We start from the raw sequence: 23,322 nt of genomic DNA, 5'->3' as shown, positions 1-23,322 counted from the left end.
AACAACCAAGGAACAAGAGCGTATAAGTCTCCTCCACCCAGCGCAATCTATATCATAAAGCATTGACAACATGTCCCCATTGACACAAAAACACTGGCAGTCCTTTTCTGCGGTTGTATTTGTGCGGTTGACATGAAAATATCCCCAGGCCAGCCTTGAACTCCAAATACTAAGCCAAAATTTTAGTCTGTACGTTTCTTGGCTTCCCGATTATCAGCTGCGTCGGCTACATTGGCTGCTGTAGCTGGCGGTGGCTCGGTATCCAATGCGTTGTCATCGTCCCAGTTATCCTCTGCATTCTCATCCCAATTGTCAACTTCCTCTTCGAGAGTCCTGCTCCGGGTCGAGGCGGTCAAGATTCCTGATTCCTGACCCTCACCGAGCTCTACGTCTTCGGCGTCTTCGCCCGGAACAGCATCATAATGCTTGCGCTGTCTTTTTCGCTCAAGCATTCGCTTATGGTACCATGCACAAATCCCAACTCCAAGCAAACTGCCGACGATGTTTGCTACGATATCATAGAGGTCGAAATCTCGATCGTTTGGGAGAAAGCTCTGCACGAATTCGGATCCGATGCCTAGGATGACGGTGCAGACGAGAAGCGTCATGTTCAAGGTTCGTCGCCGGCTGGTATCAACGATCCAGTAGAAGACGACCGTAAGAAGGAAGAATGTCACGAAATGGAGGACTTTGTCGTTCACATAGCTGCCGAGCTGCAGAGTGGAGAGACCGGCGTAGCCAGCCAGCAGCAGCAAGAGCAGGAAAATACCTTGAAACGAATATTAGCATCTCTCAGCCCAGCGCGCATGCATGCCGCCCAGAAACTCTCCCCATGCAAGGGAATATAGCTGTGATGATGCTATGCGGCCTGCGCCAAAGACGTACACACCTGCAAAAGGTAATCTTATCCGCATGGCTTCAATGGGCGAGTCAAGCAAGCAGCTCCTAAGATGACAAAGGTCTGGACGGTATGGCGGCCTGGAGAGCAGCAAAGCTCTCTAGACCACAGAACTGAATATGGCTTGAGGCTGAAGAATTTGCTTGCAATTGGCGTGGGGAGGTGTTGAATGCATTGGCCTGGAAGAGCTGCGGCTACAGGTGGCGCAGGGCACACAGATACGTAATACCGACCTGCGCGAGTGAGTGTTGCTTAGTACCACCTACTCACCTGCGAAGAACAGTTTGGCACGGTTCACATTTCATTCACAACCAACGTCTCTGCTGTCTACAGAGGTGACATAGTGCGCGCAGATGGGGGGCCATTGTTTGGACTGTTCAATAGCTACATTTATGAACTGCAAAATTCATCATATTGTCATATTTGATGTCCATGAATAGGCATTGATGCGAGCTATTAAAGAAGATGCTAGCAGAGACAGCTCATCACGTGAGACGCTACGTCCAGCGCAGCGCAGAAGAGAAAAGTCGCTGGATGCAGCGCAGTGCGTCCCTTGTAAATGTTCATGCCTCTATCCGTCATCTGTACATGTACCACGGCGCAGGTCCATGCCTCCAATGACCAGCGCGGCCAGCAAGAGACCTGCAGAACGCCCGTCAGAGCACGCCTTATCGATATTTGCATGCAGAATCGCCTCTTGCATTGCCCTGCTCCAGGTCGCCGGTAGACGCGCCCCATAGCCTGCCTGGTGCTGGTACCACCGCCGGCCCAGCCGCCGCCGACAGTGACCCAGTGCCCGTGAAAAAGTCTCCGCTTTGGGGAAGGGTTCCCCATACGTACAAGCCTCCCAAATCCTCAACCTCACCTCTCGATCCGCAGACAAACCAGGCGATCGCGATCCATCAACACTCGGCCAGTTCATCTCTGTTCGTCGCGAAATCCGGGTCTTCATCTATATCGATGTCGCGCTTTTGTCCCATGCCGTCTTGAGTTCCTCATTCGCCTCTGGTCCGGCCACACGCGAGCGCATTTGTTGGCGCATGGCGAAAGGGGCCCTGCTGTCGCTTCCATCGCCCGGGGCCCAAAATGTCACTTCCTAACGGCCAGGCAGCCTGGCCGCCGCCTGGGCTGCATCACTCCGGCAGCAGCAGGAATTTGCAGATTCTTGATGATGGTTTGGCGCGTGTAACAACCCCAGTCGACAGTTCCTTGGTGTTGATGCCTGAGGCAACCCTTGATATCGAAGACGAAAGACGACGCGCCCATTTCGCAGACTTGTTCCAAAAATCAGAAGAAAAAATTGCTCTTCTCTTTGCCGATGATGGCTCTCATAATCTGAACGCGATCGAGGCTCTGCGACGATACCCCCCCACCCCTACTATTACCCTCCCCCCAACCACCGACCACGAACCTATTAAAGAACCGCCACTAAAGAAGGCGAAACGCACAATAAACGAAGATGATTATGACGACGACGATGAGGATGAAGATGACGAAGATACTTCGTCCGCCGTACCCAAGCCTCAGAGCGCGGCCGCTGCCTCGAATGCGCTATTATCGCCGAAGTCGGGCAATTCTCCAGTGCTCTCAGCCACTTCCCCTACCAGAACAGCAGATAAAGCGAGATCTCAGGATGGCTCACAGACCAAAAGCAAGCCTGGAGATGATGATCCGATTAAGCAACTCGACGATGTCAGGATAGCAACAGAAGCCGCTGCCCGACGGAGCTTCCATACCATTATATATACTCTGGAGAATGACCGGACAGCAATGCTTGAGCAGCAGCAGCTGGAGGACTCAGAGAAGCAGCTCCAAGCCGAGATGGAGAATAACAACAATGCAAATGTGACGGGGTCGCAGGCCGCGAATCAAGGATCTCTCAGTAGCGCGAATCTCGGAGCGTCAAGTCTTACGCTCAAACACCTCATTGCCAGGATAGACATGAAGAGAGACCAAGTAAAGGCTTCAGATGCTGAGTTAAGGCTCCTTATGAACGAAGTCCGAAAGAATCGCAGCAAATGGGCAAGCGAGGACAATGTCAACCAAGAAGAGCTGTACGAAGCTTTAGAAAAGGTGTTGACGGAGCTTAAGGCGCATACAGAGTATTCAACGCCATTTCTTACTCGTGTCAACAAGAGAGATGCTCCCGACTACTATAACTGTATGAACAGATCCCTTCTTTTTTCCTCCCTGTTTTTCTTTGCTATAAACAGATTACTGACAAAATTACAGTCATCAAAAATCCCATGGATCTAGGAACAATGACGAAGAAGTTAAAATCACTCTCGTACAAGTCAAAGACAGAATTTGTGGTTGATCTTAATCTGATCTGGGATAATTGTCTCAAGTACAACCAGGACATGAACCATCCTCTTCGCCGAATGGCCAACGGGATGCGGAAAGAGGCCGAAAAGCTGATTCCCCTTATACCGGACCTTACCATTCGATCTCGCGCCGAAGTTGAAGCTGAGGAACGGCGAAAGCAAAACGGAGGCGAGGATGATGGTGGCGAAGATTCTGATGATGAGCCCATCATGTCTTCTCGTGGTCGTAAAGCAACGACCAAGGGAGCTAATAAATCGAGGAAAGCGCCCAACGACCCAAAAGAAGATACACCTGTAGTTGACCAGAAGCCCATTCTACAAGTAAATGGATTGCTGGGTAAACTGGGTCGCGAAGGCTCGGAAATAGATGGAAGCAATGGCTTCGCTACGCCTCCTATTGCTGGCTCTATTACTCCCGGCGCAGCAAACGGCCCATCCGGAATCACGAGTAACGCCGATGCAATGGATATCGACGGTCCCAGTATCAATGGAATGAGTCTTAACCAAGCATTTGGCCAGGCTGCTGAACAAGCTTATGAAGATGAAGAGTATAAAATCTGGAAGCAAAGCACAAAGAAAGATCGAGCTCTAACCGCCAAAGAACGCTTCATGCTTTTCAAGGATAACAAGCTTAATACGGACTCACCCGCTCTGCTCAGAAGTAAAGCCGGCATGCGAAGATTTTTGACTCGTCAAAAAGAGGCGGAGCTGACAAACAGCACCGAGTTTGATGATTCTGCGAAAAAAGCCAAGGACGTTCCAAACAAAGCGCCTGAGACGCTAGCTGAGGGTATTGAGGAGGAAAAAGAACAAGTAATTCCCGACTATTACATACCTTTGAGCAGCATCCCAGATATTCCATCAAAGCTGCAATGGATGGAAGATGGTGAAGGTCAAGTTATCAACCAGCATGAAGACTTTCTTCAACTCGTACCGCCCAACTCATTTGTTTCACCTCAAAGTAAATTCACAAAAAAGATGGACGAAAATATCCGTCAGATACAAGAAACCAGGAAGCTGGCAACAAAGATATCCGTCATCAAACAGATGCAGGTTCAGTCTCAGGTAAGAAAGTTTCCGCTGGGGAATCAAGGAGATTTGCTGCAGCAAGCTCACATGAATATAGGTCTATACGAACCAATTTCCAAAGTCAAATTCTGAACCTTTCAGAGAATTGGATATTGAGCCGCATTTTATTGCCGACGATGGCCCTATCATGGCTCCCGAAACCTGCCAGAATGCTTTGAAGCGCTCTATCGCGAAGATTCTCTATACCACTGGATTTGAGGAGCTACAGCCTTCCGCCGTAGATGCTTTTACGGGAATCGCAGCCGATTATTTCCAAAAGCTAGTCAGGACATTCAATATCTACCGAGAGGCTGAAAAGAAAACGGTTCAGATTGGCGGCCAGACATTGGTACAGCCCCGTTTTACGAATGAGGAGATGATCCTCCACACTCTTGACGAAAACGGGCATGATATTGCATCCCTGGAGAGCTATACTAAGGACGAAGTCGACAGATTGACCACCAAGTTGAGCGCTTTGCATGAAAGGATGAAGTCTCATTTAGCAGACCTTCTCCGCCCGGCCCTTGCAGCAGAAGCTGGCGAAGATGGTGCCGGTGCTTTCAATGACGGTAGCGATCAGTTTACCAGCGGAGACTTTGCTGAGGATCTTGGGGAAGACTTTTTTGGCTTCCGTGCTCTCGGATTGGACAAGGAAATGGGCCTTGACTTTGTGTCGGTACCATTTCACTTGCTGCAGAGCAGAGTGCGAAACCAGTACCAGATGCAATCTCAGGCCTCTGGCGGGTCCAGCAGTGAAATTTTCGAAACATTGTCCATTGCTGAGCCTGTTACGAAAGAAAATATTCAACACCAAGTCGGGCTTATCAAGAATTTCTTTCTGGCCAAGCTCCACGCTAACGGCGATCAACCCTTGGTGGAAGATGAGGATTTGCCTACCAAGCAACGCAAACCACGTCCTCGTCTTGGCGCAAGCGGCAAAATCATTTCCGCTCAGAAGCGGCCACCCAAGGAACAGTTGGCGCTTGCGAAAAAGAAGAAAAAGCTGGAGGCTGCAGCAGCTGAGGCTCGACTGAATGCATCTCCCATTAAAGGCGGAGCTGTCAATGCAACTGCCGTGAAGAAAACGCCCACGCCCATGCCGAATGGTGCCGCTGCCAACCCAGCGCTCTTGGCTCTGGCACCAAGCATGGAGCGTACGGACAGTATGCAGAGCCAGGGCGGCATGAGCCAAACCGACAAAGATGACACCACGGGCATGATGAGTCCAGAGAGTATTGCGCAATAGTCATGGACAGCATTTGGCTCTAGACTACACAAGACTTAAAAGGGTATACATCGTCTTATCTTAACAAATTGTACATACACAACGAACTTTATACGACCTGCTCGACGGCAACACTTTTTTTTCGTCGGCTATAATGGCCTCTTTACGTTGATCCATCAAGACGGTACATTGCCATAATGGAATACAGCACTTCAAGAATTTCTCATCTGGAACTGTGTTATTAATTGTATATCAAACTCTAATGCTTTTCAACTTTTCTAATGATATCAAATTCTTCGCCCCGATATACCCCTATAAGACCCGGGGCAGCAACTGAAAAGACTTGTTGTTCCTTGTCTTCTTCTTTGCTTCTTCTTTCAACTACTCTTTCTTCTTCTTTTACCAACTGAAGGTTCCGTTTCCTATCGAGTTGGTCGGTCATATTCTTGTGCGGCGTTTGGACAGTTATGACTGGAAAATGTTTTGTTTTCAAAATATAGTGAGAGAGGCTGATATGCCTACGGCCAGTATTGCGGTCTTTGCAATGTCTTTATGCGAAAACCGAAAATCGAGATTATATATAAAAAAAAAAAAAAAAAACAAGCCGCGCTACGATTATTCAGAGTTTTAAGTTAAAATCCACAAAAGGAAAAACAAGTTTGCTGCTGCTACCGCCATTAAAAACAAGGATGAGAATAAGAGAGAGGGAGGAAAAGACGATAAGCAGAGACGAGCAGAGAGAGATGCAATTCACTTGGGGTGGCAAAGATTGATTGGTTTTGTTTCTTCTTCTTTTATTCTCTTTATTCATCTGCGCAGTTCGCAGTTTCCTTTTCTTATTACTACATCCTCTCTTCTGGAACCTTCATGTTGTGATCAAACTGTCTTTTCCTTAGTACTACGGTGGTTTCTAGAATAGGTATTATGAGAAAGATGTTGGCTATTTATCTGGACCTTGGTCACTGAGATGAAGCAGGGGCCCTTTCTCAGTCAATTGATTTATTTTCCTCCTTCTCCCTTCCCTTTCAAAGGATATGTGATTCTTTGACCCCAGAGTAATGGATGACAGCTACTACTGCTACTGCTACTTTCAAGTATATATGACAGTAAAAAGTACACTTTCACATATTGACAGGTTGTCTTGTTGAGCTATAGCTGGAACGGTACATAATTGAAGTGAAACGGAAGCGAACGAGATCGTCCCACTAGCAAATATGGGGATGGAGATAACCGCGAAAGCGCTATCAATCACAAATATGCGAAAATCACAAATCACTAAGCATAGCAGTCATATGGAGAACGATTCTTTTTCTCTTCTTATTTGCCCTACTTGTTGAAGCAGGGATATAGGTCAACACCCATTGTCGACGTTGAATATTTTTTGGTACATCAAAGATTTGTATGCCGCAGTCAAAATCCTCCCAAAATTTTTGCCCAGTCAAAAAGAAAACTCCTCTTCCACTCATTTCCGGTTGAAATGGAAAAATATATATAAAACATACGCCAGCCCTTATGAATAATGAGAAATTGCAAAGTTGTTGAACCTTTCGCCGATAATTTTTGTTTTTGTATTGTTTTATGGCTTCCGTCTCATCTCATGTTAAATGCTTGAGGTGGACTCGAATTTTTTTGGTTCTCCATTTTCAATTCTTTTGGTATCTGTTTGATTTCATGCTCAACGGTTTAAATAAAAAAGAAATGGCCTTAGTCACCAGCATCTTGCACTTAGATGCCAGCATCCAGGCGCCAGCCCTCAACGGGGAGAGGGAAGGTGCTAGTCCAAGCAGCAATCTCCTTCTGGAGGTCGTTGATCTTAGCAATCTTGCCGCTGGCAACCTCGGTCTTGAAGTCCTTGAGTCTGTTGGCACCCTTGGGCAGAGCAGCCTGGGTCTCAACGCAGATCTTGATGGCCTGGTCAATGTACTCGACGACGCGCTCAAAGTCCTTCTCTCCGAAACCACGGCTGGTCATGGCAGGGGTACCAATTCGGATACCGCAAGGAGTCAGAGCGCTCTTGTCTCCGGGAATGGCATTCTTGTTGCAGGCAATGTTGATCTGCTCAAGGACAGCCTCAACACGGGCACCATCGAGGTTGAACTGACGAAGGTCGAGGAGGACCATGTGGCTGTCGGTGCCGTCAGCAACGAGCTTGTGGCCGAGCTCCTTGAACTTGACCTCGAGGGTCTTGGCGTTGGAGACAACCTTCTCCTGGTAAGCCTTGAACTCGGGGGTCTGAGCCTGCTTGAGGGCAACAGCCAGAGCGGTGATGGTGTGGTTGTGAGGACCACCCTGGTGACCAGGGAAGACGGAGAAGTTGATGGGGTCCTCAAGGTTGTAGAGGGTCTCCTTGCCAGTCTTGGCGTCAACAGAGCGGACGCCCTTGCGGAAGAAGATCATGGCGCCACGAGGACCACGGAGGGACTTGTGGGTGGTGGTGGTGACGATATCAGCCCACAGGAAGGGGGAAGGAATAGTCTCAGCGGCGATGAGACCAGAGATGTGAGCCATATCGACAACCAAGTAGGCACCGACGGAGTCAGCAATCTTGCGCATGCGCTCGTAGTCGATCAGACGGCAGTAGGCGGAGGTACCGGCAACAAGAACCTTGGGGCGGTACAGGATAGCGTTCTGCTGGAGCTGGTCGTAGTCGATGATACCAGTCTCGAGGTTAACACGGTAGGGCATGGTCTCGAAGTAGGTAGAGACAGCAGAGATCCTAACAGCACGTTGTTAACGAAAAATCAATCACCGAGCTACGTCATGGAAGGATTCGTCTATAGCTTACTTTCGCTGGGGAGTCTGGTAGCCGTGGCTCAAGTGGCCACCGTGGGGCAGATCGAGGCCCATGAGACGGCCGTGGGGAGGCATGATGGCCTGGTAGACCTGCAGGTTGGCAGGGCTGCCACTGAGGCACTGGACGTTGACACCCCACTTCTCGTGGTCGAGGTGGAAGGCATCAAGAGCACGGCGCTGGCAGAGCAGCTCGATCTGGTCAATGTGCTGGTTGCCGCCATAGTAACGAGCACCGGGGTAGCCCTCGGAGTACTTGTTGGACATGGGAGAGCCTAGGGCATCGAAGACGGCACGGGAGGTGATGTTCTCGGAGGCGATGAGAACAATGGACTCGCGCTGACGCTGGACCTCATCTTTCTGCACGCTTTTTGTTAGCCAATGCTTCAAGCTCGAGAGCGCAAGTTTATGGTGGGGTATCAAAGTGGCAGAGAACGTACCATGATGGAGGCGACCTCGGGGTCAGACTCGAGAAGAGACTTCTCAAGCATCTATCAAGCAAGTCGAATTAGTATTTTGATTGACTTCACACGACATTGAGCCTCTCAATAGCAAAAGTCGCCGAATAAACGAACCTCCTTGTGGCTGGTCGACAAAGCGTAGGTAGACATGGTGGAATCGATTTTGGGATGAGAGTCGATTTGTGAAGTAGAGGCCAAGAGGGCAAGTTGACCAAGTGATTGATTCCTTCAGAGGGAAGATGAAGAAGAAGGAGGAGAAGAAATAAGATGAAGAAAGGAAGCTGACTCGAGAAGAAGAAAAATATGCGCCAACTAAAATTTTCCGTGGCGCTCTGTATAGATAGCAGAAGCACATGCGGCGAGATCGGATAGCGGGGAGTCAGGCCGTGGGGCGCCTGTGCGAATCAGCGAGAGCCGTGTCCATCCCGGCGCCGTTATAGCGCTTGACAGCTGCTGAGAGGACACGGCGCTCCACTGTAAATGCACCAGCTATTCGGTGTACCTGGCAAAAGCTGCTGTCATTCTCATTTGTCGCGAGTTTTTTTGGCGCCTTTTTTTTCTGTCAGTCTGTCCTACGAGGCAATTAATATCTCAATGCTGAACCCGCCTTAGCGATAACGGGTGGTTGCTATAAGACTAGCATGATGAATAGTACTAGATGGGCATAGTGAGGTTACAACTGACGCTGAAAATTTTTGCCTCTTGCTGTAGAGTAGGTGCAAGGCACTTGATTGATGCCAGGATTCAGACAAGTCTCTGCAAGTCTCTGGTATAGAGACAATCACAAAGTCTCTAGTAGTTTCAAAGCCAGGAGATACAAATATATTAATTCTTGCCTACCTAGTACTCAGGCACGTCTCCTTAGATGGCAGCGCCCATAGAGTTACAGTCTAGTATAAAACCAATACTATCTCCCACCAAGCAACGAGTTTGCGTCATCTCAAAAGAGCAAACTAGGAACCCACTGTGGCTCAGTTCTGCAGCCACACGCCGTCACCTGTGGCGCATCCTCCATACCAATCAAGCCCTGTAACATGTATATTAACACGATAACACACATACCTGGTATCTAGGTAAGTCTATAATAGCCGGTATTGATCGTGCCGCGTAATATCACAAACTCTCTCCCTCCCCCAAAAGGGTTCACAATGGGCTGGCCATACCACTTCTTGACGCTCTCCCAGGAAGAAGTCCTCCTTCGCCGCCACACCATCGACTATTATGCCAGCGTAGCCCATTACTCAGCCCTGGCCCCGGCTGTGATCTTCATCGCCCTCCGTCTCATTCAGCGAGCTGCGCGACCCATACGCCGTCTAGGCGGTTATGATGATGATGACGATCGTGGCCAGTATGCCCATGTTCCTGGGACGCCTACTCTGAAGGCTCAGCACAATAGTGCGCTCGGCACGTTGGCAGCACGAGGGAGGGCCGTGCGGTGGTGGTTTGGAGACGATGTTGTCTTCTTGGGTGTAAGTTGGGGGCAGCGAGATGAGTGGCTGCTGGGGCTGGGGTGGATGGGCTGGTTGCTCATACTTTGCGTTTTGGGGACCGGAAATGGTCAGTTTTGTTTCTTAATCCCATCTTATAACGTGACTTCTATAACTTTTGTGTTCTTTCTCTCTCTGTCTACATCTCATATCCCCACTCATATACTCTGACTATGAGTCTCATCTCAATCTCACATACCTGTTCGTATCAACTACATTTAACTCTCCTCTGAAACTTCAATCTCACTCAATCTCATTCATACAACCATAACTAACTCAAACAACAGACTACCTCCACTTTACCAAACGCTTCGGCAGCATCGCCATCTCCCAACTACCCATCCAGTACCTCCTCGCCCTCAAAGCCCTCAACCCCTACGCCTACGCCTTCAGCTCCTCCCACGAGCACATCAACCGCTACCACCGCGTCCTCGGCCGCGTCATCTACACCCTCGTCATCATCCACGTCGTCTTGTACAACATCTTCTTCATCCTGTCCGGCATCTGGTTCAAGCGCTTCTTCGCCCCCGTCGTCTTCTGCGGAGTGGTGGCCATGCTTGGCTTTGACGGCCTGATGGCCACCGCCATGCGCCGCGTGAGGAGGTACTCGTATCGCATCTTCTTTATCACTCATCTGGGCGCTGCGCTGCTTGCTCCCGTGCTGCTGTTTTTCCACGCTCACTCTGCCCGCCTGTACGCTGCCGAGAGCATCGTTGTATTCCTTGTGGACCTTGCGGTTCGAAGAGCGGGCATGACATATACGGCGTCAACATTTGAGGCAATCCCAGGAACAAGTCTCATCAAAATCTCCGCTCCCATGCCCTCTCAGAAGATTGAAGAATTCCGCTCCCGACCAGGCTCTCACATATATCTCAGTCTGCCCCCTAAAGGAAGGAATGCAAACTATCCAGCCTCTCAATCGTTCCTCTTCGACATGCTCTTCAATCCCTTTACGGTTGCTTCCGCCAGCGAAGACAGCCAAAGCATTACACTAGTCGCGAGAAAGCGATCCGGCCCCATGACGAATATCCTCTCACAATTTGCCTCCTCGGCTTCGTCCCTCTCCTCCGAGGGCGACAACAAAATCACACTCGCCATAGAGGGACCGCATGGTGCTGTAGGGAAGCACTTTCAACATCTTCTCACTTGGGGCGCCTCCCGCATCCTCCTAATAGCCGGCGGCGTGGGAGCAACCTTTGTAATTCCACTCTATCACGCTCTCCAGCGAGAGCTGCCATTAGCTCACGCCCAGTTCATCTGGGCCATCCGCTCGGCTGGCGATGCCACGTGGGCATCGACTGAAAACGGCTTTGAGAAATCTCTCCTTGACGATGATAATGTTCATCTCTATCTCACGGAGAATATCAATGTCTTCCACAACGATGACCATGGTCACGATGGGTTCATTGAGCTCGGAAACATGAGTCGAGCATCATCGCGCCAGCAGCGTTCTGCTGCAAGTAGCCACAACAGCAGGCGTCCCAACATTCAAAAGCTTGTAGACGATGTATTTCGCCACAGCGTAGACGAAAAAGTTGCTATTCTAGTCTGCGGCCCAGAAGAAATGAGCAGAGAAGTACGGCGGCGGATAGGGCCGTGGGCGAGAAAAGGCCGCGAAATATGGTGGCATAATGAGAGTTTTGGATGGTAGCAACGTTGTTCTATTAAGGTGCGGTTGGTGTGTATATAGATATAGACGGATCTATTGAACATAGAGAACAAGCAACAAGTATCAAGGTAACTGAACAATTATTTACATTGCACAGAAAATAAATTGGGGTTTGACAGTTTTTATTTCTAGGTATTTCATACCTCTTCACATATTGGTCGTTAAACCCCTCTACGAGGCCATCATACCTTGGTTCTGGTAAACAGAAGCAAGTCAGTAGATGAAAGTGCTGGCAATTCCAATAAGGCATGCCGAGCCCAGTCTCCAGCAGTGTATATCTATCTGTTTCGGACGCTTTTCTCAAAACTCCACAATGCCATCGTCATTGGAAAAAAAGCAACTGTGCTAGGCCTCCATGTGGTATCAGAATTTGCAAATTACGCAATCATCAAGAATCATTCACGCAGCTTCTATCTCCAGAATTCCAAGGGAGGAAGCCGCAGCAAAAGCAAAAAATTTAAGAAGAAAAGAAAGAAAGAAAGAAAGCAAAAAAAAAAGAAAAAAGAAAGCCAGAGGCTCATCACTGCCGGTAACGAGCCAACTGAGCCATGATATTCTGCACCTGGGCCGCTGCATCGCCTGTGCCTGCTGGTTGCGTAACAACCGCAGGCTGACCGCCGTACGGGCCGCCGTACTGCATCTGAGGGTGAGCTCCATGGTGTTGTTGATGTGGTGGAGGCGGAAGTGGTGCCGCTGCACCGCCGTTGAGAGACCCTAATATTGCTTGGATATCAACTTGTGGTGCATTAGCGGCTGGCATTGCAGACTTGGTGCCGCCGTGTATAAGACCGCCAGGCATGGCTCCCGGAGACCCCGCCTGGATGGTCGATAGAAGTCTTTGCAGCGTATTATTATCAACCTGCCCTATGAGATTCGCGATGTCGGCGGCAGACGGCATAGATGGTGCAGCTGGTGCAGCTGGTGCGGGTTGCGGTGGATACGAACCGGGTTGCGGCATGCCAGGATATGCAGCGACATGAGGAGGTTGCGGGGCTTGTGCAGCGTACTGCATGGGATATCCACCGGCACCGCCGTATGGCTGGCCATAGCTAGCATTGCCAGAGGCCTTTGCGCGCAATATGACTTCTGCTGCCGTGCTTGGCTCCAGGTCGACATATTGCTCGAAGCGAACATTGTGGATGCCTCTAGATCGGTCAAACGAGTGAACTGGAATTTTGGCTGTGCTCTGAGCGCGAAGATCCAGGTCTACAACTCCGTGTACACCTTCAGCAGCCTGTCGTTGGATGACTTGGTCCTTTGGAAACCGCGGGTGAAGGTACATGACGTTGGTTCTCAATCCTTTGGCCTTGAAGGCGCCTTCAACCCAAGTGCCAAAGTCTGGGCTGACATCTGGTTGCATGACGATTTGCACGTCGGGAACATCCGCGCCATACCTACGAGGTAGATCAAGCTCTGGTTCATGTCGCTGTCTGCCATAGGGACTGGGGCTTCTCCTGCGATAGGAGTCCTTTTCGTTTCTACCGTATCCACCTGGAGATCGTGAGCGGCCGCGGCCTCTGCCTGAATCATGGTAGCCTCGATCTCGGCCGCTGTAGCTATCAGTCCTGTCGACCCTGTCGGCTCTATCATTTCGGTCGTTTCTATCGTTTCGGCCATAATAGTCATTACGACGAGGCGACTGGTTGCGTGCGGATCGGTTATCGTCGCGATACTTTTCTCCCCTACGACCGCCTTCGCCACGGCCGCCACGAGCTCGCTCAGGACTGCGGTTTCTCTCCTTCTTAGATTTATCTTGAAGGCGAGAGATTTCCAAATCTACAGATTGTCAGCACTGATCTCAACTTCAAGAACATGAGGCGAATGTTGAATGTTGACAAATTTTAGAGAAGTGACTTACGGATGCGGCGTCCTTTCACCTCCATGCCCTGAAGGTTCTCCAGAGCACTATGGCCTTCCTCGACTGTGTGGTACTGCACAAAGCCATATGCCGACTTGAGGGAAATCTGGGCCAGTCTGCCAAATCTGTGGAAGATGTCGAAAACATCACGCTTAGACACTTTATCGCTAGAGAGATTCCCTACGGCAAGGAGAGAAAAATCACATTAGCACGCATGCACCATATAAACTAGGGGAGCTGGAATATAAGGTCTAAGGCAAAGCCACTAACCAATGAAAATGCGTGAGCCTTCGGGGAATCTATCCCACTTAGCCTCCGACATGTACTGTCGCTCATCGGCCATGAACTGGTCCCACTGGTGCTGATATTCGGCTTCATGGGCTCGGTCAACAGGATACCCGGGCGGATTAGAAGCATAGGAAGGGTTTATGGACGCGGCAGCAGCTGAGGGATTCATAGCTGTGGCAGGAGGGGGTGGAAGAGTCCCTAGAGCTTCAGTCGAGGTTCCAGGGGCACCGGCAATAGCAAAACTAGAGGGTTGTCCCGGCGCGGGTGGCACCCCGGCATTTCCTGAGACATTGGAATTGGTTCCGGCAGGATGGTGCTGAGAAGCATACGATTGGGGAGCGACCTGAGGCTGCGGAGGACGCGGTGGGAGAGAGGAAGACAGTGGCAGAGCGGTGGTAGTGGTAGCAGTGGTGGTGGTGTTGGAGGAAGGGGCAGAAGAAGTAGGGGAAAAGGGGTTGGATGAAGCCGCCGGGACATTGGCCGGCGACGCAGAAGCTGGCGTTGGGTCAGGGTTTCCGGGTTTGGGTTCAGCGGGATGGGCAGCAGTGAGGTCAGCCACAAGTTGTTGGATGTCAACAGATGAAGAGTTTTCGGATTCTTGCTTGCTGGGGTCAGCTCCGGGCAGCGTGGGCTGGACCACTGGCGGGATGGAAGCCGCTTGCGCATCGCCAGGCTGAGATGGAGCTGCGCTGGCAGGCTCAGGGACAGCCTCGGGCTGTAGAAGAGAGACAGATGGGTTCTGAGCACCTGGGGCAGATGCGGATGAATCAGCAGCGACATGAGAGACGTCTGATGGGCGACTAGTCAAGTGATCGGATAAAAGTGATGGATTCTCGTTGGATTCTCGCGGTACTGATGATACATGCTCGGGTTCCTGGTCTTCTTCCCCTTCCTCAGGACCGATAGGAGAGTCAAACGTCTTTGCGTAGTCGTCGTTGTTGTCGGGCATCTCCTGCTGAGGGGGCTCTACAGCCATTTCCTCCGTGTCTTCGCCGTAAGCGTCGCTGAAGCTGTCATCATCTACAACATCGTCGGGTTCACCAGCAGTCGCGAGGGAAGGGTCGACAACAGGGGCGTCAGCGACCCCGTTGGGGAGAGCGGCAGTGGCAGCAACCATGGCGTCGATGGTATCGACGGTCTGCTGGAGCGCTGGCACCACGAGAGACGCGGCCGTGTGGACGGGCGAGGGAGAGACGGGAGAGAGATTGGCTGTCGCCTGCAGAGCTGCTTCGAGCTCAGGCTCTGGCTCTGGCATGAAGCTGGGCTGGCGGGCTAAAGAAGATCTAAGGGGTAGAGACTGGGCGGTAGCATCCGCGCAGAGAGGCTACTATGGAGTACCTGTTGCCGTCGGCGGTTGAGGCGAGAGAGGGATTATTATAAGCTGTTGTCGAGGATGGTTCGATGTGGGGCTGTCTGTAGTGGGCGCGCAAGGATGCTTTGATGCTGCAAGTAATAGGTAGTAGTAGTGGTGGCAGTAGTATAGGGACGCAGATAGGTGGACGATGGCGCTCGCGACACGAAAAGCTAGGCCCTGCTACGAGACAAGTGCAGTTGCCTTGATGACGGAACAGGCAGCACAGCCGAGCTGTAGCTCGTGGAAGATGCGCCGTGGCGTGTTGCTCTGTGGTTGGGCTACGTTGAAAAGAGATTTCGAGGTTGAGAGCAGACGGCGCTGGGAGTGTTGGTTGGAAGAGCAAAGAAGAGGCAGAAAGGCTGGCGAGCTCGAGGCAGACGGAAGCCGCCTCAAATTCTGTCAGGGGGCTAATCCCATTTGGGCCGCGGCAGGACTCGGCGCGGGGCTCAAGGAAAACTCGGTAAGGCAACCAGCCCGCTAATTTAGGGACGCTCAGCAGGCCTGGGCCTATAACGACCTGTATTCCATACCACCATTATCTACCACCTTGTTCTCATTTTGCCGGCGAATGAGAAAAGGCTTCGGTGAAGGGGGCAAAGCTTTTTTGTTGGAGCATGCTCGGGCCAACATGCGGCTTGTATAGCGAAGACAAGGGATAATATTGCGAGTGCATACCAGAAATCGCTACTGGCATACCTCTCTCCACGCCATGCTACTGTCTTATCTGCGAAGAAGAGCAGTGCTATCAGCAGCCGCGCCAAGGCAGCCGAGGCCTCTGCTATCTCAGTCGATAAGATTCAAACGCTACGAAGCATTTGACGCTCGATTGGACCAGGATGCCTTGGCCGAGGCGCGGCTGTGGTATAACTCGTTTGATGCATCACAGCTGCCCAAAGGTAGCACAACATACGCAAGATCCAGCGGCCCTGGAGGCCAGCATGTCAACAAGTATGGGAACTCTTGATCTTTCTGACGGGGCCAACCATGGCTAACATCAGCCGGTTAAAGAACTGAGACCAAGGCAATAACAATATACCCCGTGAACGAGCTACTTGGTGTTCTTCCTAAATTTCTCCATCCCGCAGTCCGGTCTTCAAAGTATTACACTGCCGGTAATGACTCGCTCACATTCGCAGCGCAGACTCACCGGTCAAGGTCTGCCAATCTCGATGAGAACAGGCGGAAGCTTATAGATGAAGTGCTGAGCATCTATCGCGACATGACTCCCGCCGAAACAAGCTCTGACAAGAAGAAGAAATTCCAGGAGGTGTATGTATACATCATACTGGGGGCGAACGAAAACAGTGAGCTGACATTGAGCAGAGAGAAGCGATTTCACGAGGCACGAGTCCAGGACAAAAAATTCAATAGTGCCAAAAAACAATCGCGGAGGGGACCACCCCAGTAGAGAAGACTGCGTCAGTCTGCACATTTCACCCGATTATTCTTGAGCCCAAATGGCACCACAAGCTACCTATTTAGATAGCAGCCGCCAATCGGCTCAGCATGCTGCTAAACCCTGCAGTGGCCTTCTTGGCCATTGGCTGTTTGAGAGAACGGCATCGTTCCTAGTTGCCATGTAAGCTTACCCTCTCTCTCTGCAGCCGCTTAGCTCTGAAACTCGAGCCTCGGCGTAGATCATATTGAGGAAAGGAAGAGACAGGTGCAAGTATTTGTCAAATAAACCGACAGAAAGATGCATCTCAATAGATTAGAGTGAAAAAGAAGGAGGTGATGAATAGTAGGTAAAGAGAACATCGGATAGGTACCTAAGGCACTTACTATCCATGGATCCGATACTCCAAGCTGCCTATCCGGCACTTGGCGGGATCGTCTCTATCTGCAGCTAAAACCACCGGACAATAACAAACACCATCACCAGTATCATGCTGTGTATCATTACTTGGTGTCGTTTTCTTGCTTGTTCTTTCGTTTCTAAATAAAGCTCTCTAGAAACATCCTGCAACCATCCACTGCGTAAAGAAAGAGGCCGAAAAGCAAAGAAAGACCGGCAAACATGAGGTGCTGTGCCGTAATACACAGCAAAGTAATCCTCTATCACTAAAAATACAGGCCCGGCTGCCTCTGCTAGCCCCCAGAATCTCGGGCATGATAGGCTGATCGAGCCTCCCAGGCTGGGATGCCCCTTTGGGCCCCTCCCCCACCTGGTTTCTGTTTTGAAGACCGCCATAAACTCCCCTTAAGCCGTACCAGCTCGCAAATGCCCAAAATCCTCTTCCCTCCAACCCAAAGTCGCAAGAATCCATCATTTCTGAGCGGCTCTTTTTCTCTTTTTATTCCTTGGGCGCATCAATACAAGAGCTTTGTGTCGTGCACACCCGCCACGTTTTTTTCGCAGCTGACAGCTGAACGCCCTCCGCCACCTTTCTCAGCTCTCAACCTCTTGTCTCTTCAACGCCGCGCGCTCGCATAGCATCCGGGCTTCCACGGGCTCTTCAGCCATCCAAGACGGCCCACGATGAGCCGCCAGCAGCCACAGCAGCAGCCCCAGGTCCAGCCTTGCAGATACAAGGTTGGAAAGACTCTGGGAGCTGGCTCATACTCGGTCGTCAAGGAATGCGTCCATATCGATACCGGGCGCTACTATGCCGCCAAGGTTATCAATAAGCGACTGATGGCGGGGCGAGAACACATGGTACGCAAGAAACTCCCTTTCTTCAGTTGTCCATCGAGAAACAACTCTGTCGCTATGCCTTTGTGAAGAATACATGCTGACTCTAATCTGGGAGGGGAGAACAGGTGCGAAATGAAATCGCCGTCCTGAAAAAGGTGTCCATGGGCCACCAGAACATCCTGACGCTGGTCGACTATTTCGAGACAATGAACAACCTCTACCTCGTCACAGACCTGGCTCTCGGAGGCGAACTGTTTGACCGCATCTGCAGAAAGGGCTCATACTACGAATCCGATGCGGCGGACCTGATCCGGGCGACCCTTTCCGCCGTCGCATACCTCCATGACCATGGCATCGTCCACCGTGACTTGAAGCCCGAGAACCTGCTCTTCCGCACCCCCGAGGACAATGCAGACCTGCTCATCGCCGACTTTGGCCTGTCTCGCATCATGGACGAGGAGCAGTTTCATGTACTCACCACGACCTGTGGTACTCCGGGCTACATGGCTCCCGAGATTTTTAAGAAGACGGGCCATGGTAAGCCCGTTGACCTGTGGGCCATCGGTGTCATCACCTACTTCCTCCTCTGCGGCTACACTCCCTTCGACCGAGACTCCGACTTTGAGGAGATGCAGGCCATTCTCAATGCTGACTACAGCTTCACTCCGGTCGAGTACTGGCGCGGTGTTTCCTCTGACGCAAAGGACTTTATCCGACGCTGCCTCACCATCGACCAGGACAAGCGCATCACCGCCCACGAGGCCCTTCAGCACCCCTTTGTCGCCGGTCTCGCTCCTTCAGACGGCGCCGGCGAGAACTTGCTGCCCACGATCAAGAAGAACTTCAACGCGCGGCGCACGCTCCACGCGGCCATCGATACTGTCCGCGCCATCAACAAGCTGCGCGAGGCTCAAAATCTCATGATGGACGGCGCTCGTTCCCAAGAGCCTACGCGCAACCGCGGCGCTGGCCCCAACGTCCCTGCTCCCGTCAACGGCGTTCGAAAAGATGATAGTGCCATATCCATGGGCTCCAGCCAGGGCAATGACAGCGAATCCAGCGCAAACAGGCCAACCGACGATGTAGTCATGGGCAACACAACTCCTGCGTCTGACGTGCCTGCAGCACTACAACCAGGCAACATGGCCAACCGTCTCGTACAAACAAGCAAGGGCCTCTGGAACCCCGAGGCTGCCAGGTAGCTTACCTCTGCCGTATAGGTATGGTAACACGCATTTCTTTTTCGGCATGCCAGCGACAAGTAGCGAGCGAGAGTAAATCTCTAAAGAAGGGAGAACATGAGTATGTGTGCACCGGCGCTGGCAGCCCACTTGATACCCAACCATGTTTCTCATAGAATCTACTTGAGGGGGGAGAGAGCTTCTCTATTTTGTGCTTCCCCCAACTACGAGAGAACGAAGTGATGGATTTGATATATCGCTGTTTTTGGAATGTTCCTTATTGCCTCCGTCATATGCTTGCAACAAAAAAATTGAGTTTGAACATTTTACCCTTCCCTTTCCTTTCCTTTCCTTTCCTTTCCTTTCCTTTCCTTTCCTCTTCTTTCTTTACACTATACTTGGTTCTCATCATTATTTGTCAAAGTAATGAGAATATAATGGATTTTCTTAATCTTTCTTTTATGTACAACGCCTGTAGCCTCTGAGTGGTGGAAACTACAAACAAAAGAGAGAGAGAGAGAGAGAGAGAGAGAGAGAGAGAGAGAGAGAGAGAGAGAGAGAGGAGAAGGAATAAGGAAACATATATGAGCTATATGTAGCAATGGAATCGAAGCCTAATTTTGAGTAATAAATGGGAAATATAACAAAACTGCATACAGGTATCTGAAACTACTGCGTGACTGTATCTTTCTAGTGAGAAAATGCTGTGTCTTGAAACAGGCTTGCGTATAGCATTACGAATTGTCACGCCATGGTTTGAGACTCATGATTGACCGATATCGACGCACATATTGCTCCATTGTCCTCCATTTGTATTATTCATTGCAATAGATATCACTCATAGCATTTGACATCATTCATATCATTTGATAGCATTCACCTCATTTGATATCCTTCATATTACTTAATTTCTTTTCACTCATATTATTCATCATTCAGAACTGTAAGTTTGGCTTTCATCTTTTTTTTTATTCATTTGTTTATTTGAACCTTTTGTTTAGAAGGTTGAGCGAGCGGCATCTTTGGTATCTTCTTCGCCATAGGCCTAGTTAAACTCTTTCCCAAGACCGCCCCCTCCTTCATGTCTGAAAGCCATACCCATTATCATCAATACGGATGCGTCCCTTCCAGCTCATTGCTTTCGTTAGTGGCCATCTCATCCTCATGACTCACTTAGCGAGCGTTCAGTGCATGTACTCAATCCTATCCATCCACCATGCACGGATTATCCACTTGGTATGTATACATTACGTACTCTATCATTTGAAGTAGTAGTACCCTTTCCTTTGTCGAATATATGCAGTCGAATCATTTGACAGGTTCGAGTGGAAAATAAGAATATCCTTTTCTTTCCCGTGTTTCCCCAATCCAGACTCCCATCCCTCCAGTATTAAGTATTCAGTATCCGGTTTGGTAATAACGAAACCGGATTTGATCCCCCCTTCACCAAGAATAAAGAAAAGAAAAAAAGCCAACACCACATTGCGCCATTTCGCTGTGCCGATGAATGCCAAAGATGTTTAGAAAAAAAGGCTGTGCTGCCAAATATTAATTACGAATTTTGAATTGAATCATAAGCAGGTTCGTAACGCTCAGACATCCCGTCGTATTAGGTGCCGAGTTGAGAGATAAAAGAGATGGAAGTAGTGAGAAAATTTGATTCGTCGAGTAAAGCGAATTTCCGACGGGATCGGATTTCGAAAATTATTACCGCGAAATAACAACCTCGCTTAAATCAACGTCCCGTGGTGGGATATGTCCACCCCAAGTCTGCCCGTCGCCGGTCAGATCCATGATTCCGGGAGTAGAAGCTTCGGAAGTAGTAGGGCTAAGAGTGCCGCTGCTGGAGCTGCTGGCGACAGTCCATCCGTCGCTGGAGTTGGAGCGATGGTGGTCGATGAATCCAAGGCTAAAGTATCGGCCAGTCTCCTCGTCTTGGACCTTGTGGCGGTCGCCGACTTCGACGTAATCGTACTCCCATCGGGTAAGCTTGTCGGCCTGGCGTTGGGGCAGCCACCTAGCACGGCAGTAGTAGTAAAACGCAGAAGCGATAAGACCACCAGTCACCAGATCGATGGCATAGTGGTGGCTCAGGTACATGGTTGCCCACCAAACCCAGCCGGCGTAAGCTGCAAAGAAGAATTTGAACTGAGGGAAGCAGTGGCTCATGAACAAGGCCTCGAGAACGGCGTTGGCAGCGTGGAGAGAGGGGAAAGCACCAAAAGGTAGAGGGGCATTGGTGAAGTTGGTAGTGTAGAGATCGATGCCAAAAATGGCATCAACACGAGCCAATCCAGCGGGCGATCCATGCATGCCGTAGGCGGCGGGAACAAGGCCGTTTTCATTCTCATACCATGGCGGCGTGCAGGGAAAGATGAGCTGAATGGAAACGCCGAGGATGCTCATCCAGCCGAAAGCACGAGCAAAGACAGGAGTGGTGCCGGGAGCTGAGAAGACGAAGATAATTGCAGAGCACACAGCAGGGGCTCCGAAATGCATGATGCCATAGGGAAGCCAAGCCAGAATGTCGAGAATAGCATGCTTGTGAGCCGAGAGAATGTTGGAAAGGTTCGCGCCATAGAGAACGTTTTCCAGAGCAGGCAGGATTCGGACCCAGATGTGAGGACGATACTCGGTAGGAATAAATCTGAGGGGAGGAAATGAGATGCGATTAGCGAGCCGATTCACCACCAGGGCCACCATCAATGGCGGGTCATGAGAAAAAAACTTACCGACTACAGAAAAAGTAAACGAGCCAGACCCAGATTGGCAGCGACGGAAGGAAGAATTGGCGAGTGGCAGGCATGCAGAGAAGCCAGGTAGCGCCCATGAGGGCAAACAGCTTCAAAGCCGCGGCCGGGGGAGCGATCCAGAGCGAAAAGAGCGTCAAGCCAATGAGCACGGCGTATTGCAGGTCGGAGAGTCGCCAGTGGTGCTTCTGCAGGTCTCGCAGGCCGTCCCAGAAGTTGAAGGACGTCTGCAGGCTCGTGATGTCCTCACCGCGATGCGTCGTGTTGGACTTTGCCCGGGGGCGCCGGCGGGCGTAGCGGGCGGGAAGACGGTTGAGGAACGCCAAGTTGACATGCTCGGTGAGGAGCGCCGGCAACTTGGGCTTTCCCGATCCAAGATCCATCGTGAAGTTTTTTCTTTTTTTACAATCTGTCCCAAAAAAGATGTTCAAGAAAATAAAAGCGAAAAAACCCGTCGTCGTAGAAATGCGAAGCGAGGAGTTGTCGCGATTCTTTGTAGCAAAAAAGCGACGGTTGTGGAGACAAAAAAGGAGTCGATGCTCGTCGGCTCGAGCCCGGGAAGGTAGGAATACAGCAGATTGTCCCAAACGCTACCTCATAATACCCAAGGACAATCCCAAAGAGCCAGAAATTCCGCGCAAGAGCGTGATCGAATGAGAGATGCAACGAGCACGTGCAGAGCTGGTCAAAAAAAGTCGTCGGCGACGGGGTCGAAGGGACGACGAGCAGCAGGTTCCACAGGCCGAACTGACGGGAGTCGGAGGCTCAGCAGGGGGCTTGCGAAGCAACAGAACCGGCGGCGGGCTGTTGTTCTTCCAAACACTGCGGGCGGGAAAGGCCAGGAGCGCCAGAGGGGAAGGCGAGGGAAGAGACGAGCGGCGAGGCGTTGGGGATAGGAGAGGACAAAGGAGAATGAAGCCAAGCGGAGGAGGAGGGGACAAGTCTAGTATGTAAAGGTTCAGCAAAAGGCAGCACGAGAGGGTCTTGGTTCGTAAGTGGCAGCAGAGGTGAGGTAAGACAGGGCAATGATGACAAGGTGCAGCTGGCGCTGAAGGTACCTCCGACGGTGCGGATGGGCGTGTGTGTGGCGCTGGAGCCCGGCAAGAACCTTGTATTCTCGGGCTTGGGCCAAGGCACTTTGTACCGGGCGGAGAGCGAAATCTGCACGAGGCGCCGCGGGTAGCGGTACAAGCACTAACTCGGAGCAGTAAGACTGCCAGGCTACGGCAGTGGTACGCAGAAAGAACTGGCGCCTTTTTTTTTTTTTTTCTCCCTTCTTTGCTGGTTTTTCTTTCGCACGCCGCCTTTTCTTCTGAAGGCAAGACGCTCGTCTA

At 50.8% G+C, this 23,322-nt stretch overlaps 7 protein-coding genes across 7 annotated transcripts; 3 read left to right on the top strand and 4 right to left on the bottom strand.

Moving 5' to 3' along the window:
* Positions 1–182: 182 nt before the first annotated feature.
* Positions 183–914, bottom strand: TGAM01_v200893 (hypothetical protein; the record flags this gene model as incomplete). Its single annotated transcript, XM_018810518.1, has 2 exons — positions 183–769; positions 890–914. The coding sequence occupies 2 exons, from the start codon at positions 912–914 to the stop codon at positions 183–185; spliced, it is 612 nt and encodes a 203-aa protein (XP_018656249.1).
* A 1,070-nt stretch (positions 915–1,984) lies between these two features.
* On the top strand, positions 1,985–5,536 carry TGAM01_v200892 (transcriptional activator SPT7; the record flags this gene model as incomplete). The annotated part of the gene is made up of 3 exons (XM_018810840.2): positions 1,985–3,059; positions 3,131–4,287; positions 4,349–5,536. 3 exons carry the CDS (start codon positions 1,985–1,987, stop codon positions 5,534–5,536), a joined length of 3,420 nt encoding a protein of 1,139 aa, XP_018655957.2.
* A 1,704-nt stretch (positions 5,537–7,240) lies between these two features.
* Positions 7,241–8,916, bottom strand: TGAM01_v200891 (serine hydroxymethyltransferase; the record flags this gene model as incomplete). The annotated part of the gene is made up of 4 exons (XM_018810839.2): positions 7,241–8,231; positions 8,301–8,665; positions 8,746–8,796; positions 8,881–8,916. 4 exons carry the CDS (start codon positions 8,914–8,916, stop codon positions 7,241–7,243), a joined length of 1,443 nt encoding a protein of 480 aa, XP_018655956.2.
* A 998-nt stretch (positions 8,917–9,914) lies between these two features.
* Positions 9,915–11,904, top strand: TGAM01_v200889 (hypothetical protein; the record flags this gene model as incomplete). The annotated part of the gene is made up of 2 exons (XM_018810838.2): positions 9,915–10,323; positions 10,541–11,904. 2 exons carry the CDS (start codon positions 9,915–9,917, stop codon positions 11,902–11,904), a joined length of 1,773 nt encoding a protein of 590 aa, XP_018655955.2.
* A 538-nt stretch (positions 11,905–12,442) lies between these two features.
* On the bottom strand, positions 12,443–15,323 carry TGAM01_v200890 (hypothetical protein; the record flags this gene model as incomplete). Its single annotated transcript, XM_018810837.1, has 3 exons — positions 12,443–13,698; positions 13,781–13,960; positions 14,051–15,323. 3 exons carry the CDS (start codon positions 15,321–15,323, stop codon positions 12,443–12,445), a joined length of 2,709 nt encoding a protein of 902 aa, XP_018655954.1.
* Positions 15,324–17,901: 2,578 nt separating this feature from the next.
* On the top strand, positions 17,902–19,259 carry TGAM01_v200888 (CAMK/CAMK1 protein kinase; the record flags this gene model as incomplete). The annotated part of the gene is made up of 2 exons (XM_018810835.1): positions 17,902–18,078; positions 18,183–19,259. 2 exons carry the CDS (start codon positions 17,902–17,904, stop codon positions 19,257–19,259), a joined length of 1,254 nt encoding a protein of 417 aa, XP_018655952.1.
* A 1,686-nt stretch (positions 19,260–20,945) lies between these two features.
* Positions 20,946–22,371, bottom strand: TGAM01_v200887 (hypothetical protein; the record flags this gene model as incomplete). Its single annotated transcript, XM_018810834.1, has 2 exons — positions 20,946–21,885; positions 21,971–22,371. 2 exons carry the CDS (start codon positions 22,369–22,371, stop codon positions 20,946–20,948), a joined length of 1,341 nt encoding a protein of 446 aa, XP_018655951.1.
* Positions 22,372–23,322: the final 951 nt, after the last annotated feature.

The sequence above is a fragment of the Trichoderma gamsii genome (genome assembly GCF_001481775.2).
Source record: "Trichoderma gamsii strain T6085 chromosome Unknown Scaffold_2.2, whole genome shotgun sequence".
NCBI classification, from domain to species: Eukaryota; Fungi; Ascomycota; class Sordariomycetes; order Hypocreales; family Hypocreaceae; genus Trichoderma; species Trichoderma gamsii.
Note: the sequence above shows the minus strand (reverse complement) of the source record. Positions and strands in the feature narration are given on the sequence as shown.